Here is an 8,134-nt window from a genome sequence, read left to right as displayed (position 1 = left end):
TATATTGATGGCCTCTGGTTTTGCTCTTCCCCACAAGTGGAAACATTCTCTCCGTATCTACTCTCTCAAAATCTTTCATAATTTTAAAGACCTCTATTAGGTCACCCCTCAGCCTTCTCTTTTCAAAACAGACCCAGCCTGTTCATCCTTTCCTGATAGGTATACCCTCACATTTCTGGTATCATTCTTGTAAATCGTCTCTCCAGATTGTGCACAATCTTTTCCTATATAACTGCAGAATGATTATTATTGTCAGTCACAGAATGTGGCATTTGACAACTATTTGAGAATTCTCATCACTTCTCTTATGGAATTCCCACAGAATTAGTGAGGCTTCACTAGGCACGTGAGCACTGTAGGATGCTGTATATCAAAGAGGGTGGGGGGGGGGTCTCAAACTCGATTTACACGGTGGGCCCGATTTGACATCCTGGCACTTGGTGTGGGTCACATTCAGTAAAAGTTATTTGGACACACTGGGGTAGAGATTAGTATACATTCTACCTGTTTTTTTTGTATTTTCAGAGTTTTCTGACCAGCCTGGTTGTGGCCTATATGTACAGTATATGAATGAACAAAAATTGAATAAGAAAAGATGGTATTTACAAGTAAGCTCATATGCAGAGGGATATTCTGCAATAAGGGGTATATTTGTTGCAGCATTTACTCTGGGTGCTTTAAGCAGGTTGTGGAGATGCAGATAATAATCAAATAAATGCTATTTTCATGAAATGTCCTCAAAACGTACTTGAACTCAGTGTTTTACAAGATGGAACATATATTATTTAATTAGACAAAGTATCACAAAATTTACAATGCAGGAAGCTAAGCCCAACAGTAATTTGCCAACTAGATATACTAAGTCTCCATCTATTTAATGCCCGTACATATTATTCTAAAAAATGGTGGTAATTGAGATGGCACTGCCAAAAACAGAAAATTAGAAACTGTGCTCGGAAATCTCAAGTCATACCAGTGCAAAAGTAGTACTTGGGGTTTAGGATCAGGCACATCGTATCTGTCCGAAGTAATGCCTGGTCTGTAAATACTGGATGCAAAGTGGTAAAAGGTTTAATTTTCCGACATCTTTCACAAAGATTAAAAATGCACCAAGCCAAGAAAATTAAAAAGATTGTGGTGTGTTGAGTTCATTCTACTCTTCACCATGCTTGATCGTGATACTCCTGTTACAGGATGTAGATGCTCAGATTTACTGGATAACAGGCTGTTTGGAGGTTCTTTTTGTGCTGTGTTCTGTAGGCTTCTTTTCAGAAATCAACACTTGCTTTTTACCTTGCTTTCTTGGCCTGTGAGGAAACAAGTAAAAATGTTACACAAAAGAACTAGTAAGATATTAAAGGAGGGTGGGTCCAGTGCAGTGTTACACAGTGTGAAAAGCATCATATTGAAAGAAGACGGGTTTGCATCCATCAGACTTCCCAGTCTCAGGCAGGCTGTCAGGGGAAGCAGTGAGTACAATCAAGATGAATGTTACAGGGTGGAAAAGGAGAGAGGAGTCAGAGGCCAGGTTACCCAGATTGCTGTTAGTGGTAGGCTTAAGGGTAAAACTGTCAAAAAGTCCAGTGAGCATGTAGGTACTCCAATCTCTCAAGTGGGAAACAGTGACTTTTTCAAAATTGTTTTGTTGCAATGATTGTTTCCGAGTCTGAGCATTAGCATTAGTGGTGCTTTTTCCAAAAAAAAATTGAAGATTGACAAAATACAAATAAACGTTATAAGCCATTTATGCTTCTGCAGTTGACGCACACAATTTTTCCAGTACAAAGAAAGATCAGAAGAATTGTGACTATTACACAGGTTGAAGGATTTCTTAACTCAGAATACATTCTGTATCAGTTACTGAGTATTCTACTTATACCATAGATTTAACAAAAATGATGGGTGGAAACAATTACTTGTGCGCAGAATACTTTATTATGCCTTTGTTGTTCTACAAGACAGCAATTTGCCTCACGCAGTCTATTTGACTAGCAGAGATAGAAAATCCAGTATTTGGGGTTTAAGTTAAATAACTGCAGCTGATACAGCCCTGTGATGACAATTATAATACATCTGGAACTGATGTTGAAAGGACACTTTTAAATTTGGGCACTATTCACTCAAAACTAAACATTTTAGTAGATTTATGACCAACATTGTATTCACAGCTACTTAGTTTTATCAAAATTTGGTAAAAAAGCCAACAGTGAAGAAAAGTGTTATTTCTAGTTATAATTAACAATTTAGTTGGAACTTTAATTTATTTTTTAATTTTGGAAGCACCCAAAGACAATGTACTGGCTAGAAAAGTGTAAGAATGTAGTTACAATGATCTTTAAATGTACCACTGTTGTTTACGTTAGTCATTTATAATTCAGTTTGCAATTGTGAATAATATTTAAGACTATTTCAGCTGTGGAAAATATATACTATAATAATACTGCACATTTTCAGACTGATATGCAGGCGAAATGTTGCTGCACTTCTCATTTTTCTTTCTCTGCCAGTAAAAACTTACATTTAATGTGAAGCAGTTCTTAAGTGCCTGAAACTCTTTTACACACATGTCCTTTCCGAGGTCCTGGCTTCCTTGGGTATTTGTAGCCACACACCTTCCATATGCTGAAGCCTTCAAATCAAAAGAGGGAGATGGAATAAGCAAGTATACTATAGAAGATAAGCAATCACACTGGGAGGAAGAGTGCTATTAATGCGACTGTCCAAAAATAAAAACAGAAAATACTGAACATACACAGGTCAGTCAGAAACATAGAAGATAGGAGCAGGAGTAGGCCATTCGGCCCCTCGAGCCTGCTCCGCCATTCAATGCGATCACGGCTGATCATCCAAATTCAGTACCCGGTCCCTGCCTTCTCCCCATACCCCTTGCTCCCTTTAGCCTTAAGAAATATATCCAACTCCTTGAATATATTTAATGAATTGGCCTCTACTGCCTTCTGTGGTAGAGAATTCCACAGGTTCACCACTCTCTGGGTGCAGAAATTCCTCCTCATTTCTGTCCTAAATGGCTTACCCCTTATCCTTAGACTGTGACCCCTGGTTCTGGACTCCCTGACCATCAGGAACATCCTTCCTGCATCTAGTCTGTCCAGTCCTGTTAGAATTTTATAAGTTTCAATGAGATCCCCTCTCATTCTTCTAAACTCCAGCGAGTATAAGCCCAATCGACCCAATCTCTCCTCATACGTCATTCCTGCCATCCCAGGTATCAGCCTGGTGAATCTTCGCTGAACTCCTTCCATGGCAAGAACATCTTCCCTCAGATAAGGCGACCAAAACTGCACACAATACTCAAGATGTGGTCTCACCAAGGCCCTGTACAACTGCAGCAAGACATCCTTGTTCCTGTACTCAAACCCTCTCGCTACGAAGGCCAACATACCATTTGCCTTCTTAACCGCCCGCTGCACCTGCATGCTTACCTTCAGCGACTGGTGGACAAGGACACCCAGGTCTCATTGCACTTCCCCTTCTCCCAATCTATTGCCATTCAGATAATAATCCACCTTCCTGTTTTTGCCACCAAAGTGGATAACCTCACATTTATCCACGTTATATTGCAACTGCCATGCTTCTGCCCAATCACCCAACCTGTCCAAATCATCCTGGAGTTTCTCGGCATCCTCCTCACAGCACACACGCCCACCCAGCTTTGTGTCATCTGCAAACTTGGAGATATTACATCTAGTTCCCTTGTCTAGATCATTAATATATATTGTGAATAGCTGGGGTCCAAGGACCGATCCCTGCGGTACCCCACTAGTCACTGCCTGCCACTCGGAAAAAGACCCGTTTATTCCAACTCTCTGCTTTCTGTCTGCCAACCAGTTCTCTATCCAAGTTCTTGCCCCCAATCCCATGTGCCTTAACTTTACACGCTAATCTCTTATGCGGGACCTTATCGAAAGCCTTCTGAAAGTCCAAATACACCACATCCACTGGTTCTCCCTTATCTATTTTACCAGTTACATCCTCAAAAAATTCCAGTAGATTAGTCAAGCACGATTTACCTTTTGTAAATCCATGTTGACTTTGTCCGATCCTGTCACTGTTTTCTAAGTGCTCTGCTATTACATCTTTTATAATGGACTCTAGCATTTTCCCCACTACCGATGTCAGGCTTACCGGTCTGTAATTCCCCGTTTTCTCTCTACCACCTTTTTTGAATAGTGGGGTAACATTAGCTACCCTCCAATCCATGGGTACTGTTCCAGATTCCATCGAATGTTGGAAGATGATCAGCAATGCATCTACTATTTCTAGGGCCACTTCCTTAAGTACCCTAGGATGTAGATTATCAGGCCCTGGGGATTTATCGGCCTTCAATCCCGTCAATTTCCCTAACACCGTTTCCCTACAAATACTGATTTCTTTCAGTTCCTCCCTTTCATCAGACCCTATGTTCCCTGACATCTCTGGGAGGTTATTTGTGCCCTCCTTTGTGAGCTGTAAAGAGTAATGACAGGGTTAACGTTTTAGGTACAAGACCCTTCCTTAGAATTGAAAAGTAATCAAGTAGTAGGGTGAAAGAAAGAAGAAAACAGAAGGCGGCAATAGCAGATACACTAATCACAGAGAGGAAATTAACAGGTTGAATGCCTGCAGTCAGCTTAATAAAATAATAATTATGGTGAAGCAGTAAAAAGACAGACGAAAAACAAAATGTAAGTAGCTAAGATGGTGAAAAGCACTGGAGAAACCTGTGCAAGTAAAAAGGCAAGATGATGATTAAAATAAAAGATGCAGGAGGCCTGAAATGAGAACAGGAAATGTTGGAAACACAAAGTAGGTTCACCAGTCTCAGCAAGAGAGCTAAGTTTTGAAATTAATAAATTCAGACCAGACTGCTGCCCAGAATAACATATCATTTCTTAAGCTTTGCTGACAACATTGTACAACATGCAGCAGCTTTTATTTACTGGAATCGTTTTTTTTGTTAATTTTTGCCACTCCAGCACTTCAATCACGAGATTCCCCTAAGCATCTATCTTTGGCCCCTTCCTTACCAGCTCCTCCGCCTCATCACCTGCAGACTCAGGGCCAGCTTCCAAATATATGGCGATGACACCCAGCTCTCCAGCCCGTGACCACCTCTATGCTGTCAGACTGCCTATTTGATGTTGGTTTGTGAATGAGTCACACTTTGCTCCAACTGAACATTGGGGAAGACAGGAGCCATCATTTTCATCCCCTCCATAAACTCACCAATGACTTCATCACCCTACCAGGCCACTGATTCAGACTAAACCAGACCGTGTAAAACCACGGGGTCCTGTTCAATCCAGATCGGAGCTTCAAACACCACATCTTATCCATCACCAACATCACCGATTTCCACCTCAACAATGGTACCTGCTCTGGCATTACCTTAGCCCGCTGCCACTGAAATCCTTATCCACATTTTTGATTACCCCAATGCCCTCCTTTTTGAGCTCCCATCAATTTAAACTGGTTGTATGCTGCCCAGGTCACCGGCGTTATTGGACGTAGTGGCGCCTGCGGATTGGGGTGGTTGATTCGCAATGACTTGCTTTTAATGAAGAGCACAGTTTAGTGAAATTCTGGGCATGCCTAGGCCTGGATTTCTCACTTCAGCACTCCTGCCAGGGAGCACACATCAGGAAATTCCACCCCTCCCTCATCCTGTAAATGTGCTCTTTGTTCAGGCCAGGCCTGTGTGGGTCCAGAATTTTGTCATGGGGGTGTTGCTCTGTCTGATGATGCTTTGGACCTGACCAGTTCACACAGATGCTGCACTTTATATCTGTTCCAAGTTCTATTCCCCCTTCCCAACAGTTATGGTCAGAAAATCACGGGTTGGGGGTGCGCAATTTCTCAATGTATGCTTCCTCCATGTGCCAGGTGTGCTGATGTGGAAAGTCCCAGCTCTACTATGAGGATATTCTCGAATTGCATTACCGTCTAAATTGTTGCTTCAAAAAACTTCTTCCAAGTTCTTCGTTGGTGTTTGATTTTATTTTATTTTGTGTCCCATGAAATGAGGAAAAGAGTAGATTCATTATCAGTGTTACAGACTCAGATCAGTATGGAACCTTTAACTGTCTGCTCACTATCCATCATCATTCTTTAACCTCCCACCTACCCTCCACCACACTGACTGGGACCTTCCTCACTAACCCATATCAGCCTTTTCTATCAACTATAGTCAGCCTTGTCTCAGTTGTTAGCACTTACCTCTGAGTCAGAAGCCCCACTCCAGAGATTTGAGCACATAATCTAGGCTGACACGCCAATGCAGTACTGAGGGAGTGCTACACTGTTGGATGTGCCGTCTTTTGAATGAGATGTTAAACCAAAGCCTTGTTGGCCCTCTCAAGTGGACGTTAACGATCCCATGGCACTACAGGTAGACTATCCTTTATCCGAAAACCTCGGGACCAGCCGTGTTTCAGTTTTCGGATTTCGGAAGGTGGGTCGGCGTCGGCGGGGGTCCGCGGGGGGGTCGGCGTCGGTCCACGGGGGGGGGGGTCGGCGGGGGTCCGCAGTCGTGGCTTGTCCGTCGCTGCTAGCCTGGAATGCAATGAAGTTCCGCATTTCCACCAACAGGTCGTCGTGCTCGGTTGGAACAGGGGCCGGCACCGCCGCGGGCTCAGAGCTCTCGTTGCTTTCGAGCCTTTGGAAGAGAGTCAGGTGGTTCCGCGGGGGGGTCGGCGGGGGGTCGTGCGCACGACTTACGCTGACCCTCTGCTCAGCGTAAGTCGGCGGGGGTCGGGGTCGGCGGGGGTCCGCGGGGGTCGGGGTTGGCCGTGCGCCACTCTGGTCATGTCGTGCGCACGACTTACGCTGAACGAAAAAACCTTCGGGTTTTTAGAGGGTTTCGGTTTTCGGAAGTTCGGATAAAAGGTAGTCTACCTGTATTAGAAGAAAAGGAAAGGGAATTCTCCTGGTGTCCTGGCTCAACCAATACCTAAAAACCCCCAGATAATCCAGTCAGTTATTTCATTTTTGTTTGAGGGACCTTGCTGTGTGCAAACTAGCTGCCGAGTTTCCTACATTACAACAGTGACTACACTTCAAAAAGTACTTAATTGGCTGTAAAGCACTTTGTGACATCTTGAAACACACTGAATGCAAGTTATTTCTTTAAAAAGGTAGTTGCAGCCGCCACTACCTGTATCCTGTTACACCTTGAATTCCACTACACCACCTGCCATTACTTCCACCTTGCTGACCTACAGTGGCTCCCTTTCCCCCCCCCACACATATAAAACAAGCTCCCTTTATTTAACCCCCTCCAGTTTTATAACCTCCCACACCTATCAGTGCTCTGACGCTGGCCTTATGTGCATTGTCCGCTCCCCAACTCCACCTTTAGTCGCAAAACTTTCAGTCACCTCAGCCCTACTATGTAGAACTCCCTCCCTATCTTCACTTCTCTCTCCCAGTGCAGTGCTGAGGGAGTGCTGCACTGTCAGAGGTGCCATCTTTCAGATGAGACATTAAACCGAGGCCCCATCTGCTCTCTCAGGTGGATGTAAAAGATCCTATGACACTATTTTGAAGAAGAGCAGGGGAGTTATCCCTAGTGTCCGGGCCAATATTTATCCCTCATTCAACATCACAAAAACAGATTATCTGGGCATTGTCACATTGTTGTGTGTGGGAGCTTGCTGTGCACAAATTGGCTGCCGCGTTTCCCACATTACAACAGAGACTACACTTCAAAAAGTACTTCATTGGCTGTAAAGTGCTTTGGGACGTCCTGAGGTCGTGAAAGGCGCGATAGAAATGTAAGTCTTTCTTTCTTTGTCAAACGTCTTGGGACATTTTTACATCTATGAACACAAGTGTTGTTAACTCTTGAGTAAAAGAGTTGCCGACATTGTACAATTCCGGTTTAGTGCTCTGACATTCTGAAAGACAATTAAAATAAAATATGAACCCACTTCTTCAGCACATGCTGCCATGAACTGTGGGAAGCTCCTGAGCCGTTTCCTGGTGCGGATCCAGACCTCCTTCGCGGACATGGCCCTAAAAGCCAGAGCGGCGTCTATTGACCAACCGTCCCACACAGGGCGCGGCCATCTTGTCTCCACCGCCGGCCGCGGCGCAATGACGAACTTCCTGCGCGGCGCAGGGCCCGCCCCTCCGC

General features: G+C 44.0%; 1 protein-coding gene across 1 annotated transcript; it reads right to left on the bottom strand.

The window, feature by feature from the left end:
* Positions 1 to 1,055: 1,055 nt before the first annotated feature.
* On the bottom strand, positions 1,056 to 8,093 carry ndufaf8 (NADH:ubiquinone oxidoreductase complex assembly factor 8). Its single transcript, XM_085963641.1, has 3 exons — positions 7,929 to 8,093; positions 2,519 to 2,629; positions 1,056 to 1,307 (listed from the first exon to the last, which is right to left on the bottom strand). The coding sequence occupies exons 1-3, from the start codon at positions 8,007 to 8,009 to the stop codon at positions 1,290 to 1,292; spliced, it is 210 nt and encodes a 69-aa protein (XP_085819767.1). The 5' UTR covers positions 8,010 to 8,093; the 3' UTR covers positions 1,056 to 1,289.
* Between the last annotated feature and the right edge of the window lie 41 nt (positions 8,094 to 8,134).

This window comes from Somniosus microcephalus, chromosome 21 (assembly GCF_052327205.1).
Source record: "Somniosus microcephalus isolate GS21.2 chromosome 21, FLI_Smic_1.0, whole genome shotgun sequence".
Lineage (NCBI taxonomy): Eukaryota > Metazoa > Chordata > Chondrichthyes > Squaliformes > Somniosidae > Somniosus > Somniosus microcephalus.
Note: the sequence above shows the minus strand (reverse complement) of the source record. Positions and strands in the feature narration are given on the sequence as shown.

Coding starts and splice junctions, on each gene's coding strand:
- ndufaf8 (XM_085963641.1), bottom strand. CDS start 8,009: ATGTCCGCGAAGGAGGTCTGGATCCGCACCAGGAAACGGCTCAGGAGC. Junction 2,630..7,928: donor TGGCAGCATGTGCTGAAGAA/GTGGGTTCATAT, acceptor TTTGATTTGAAG/GCTTCAGCATATGGAAGGTG.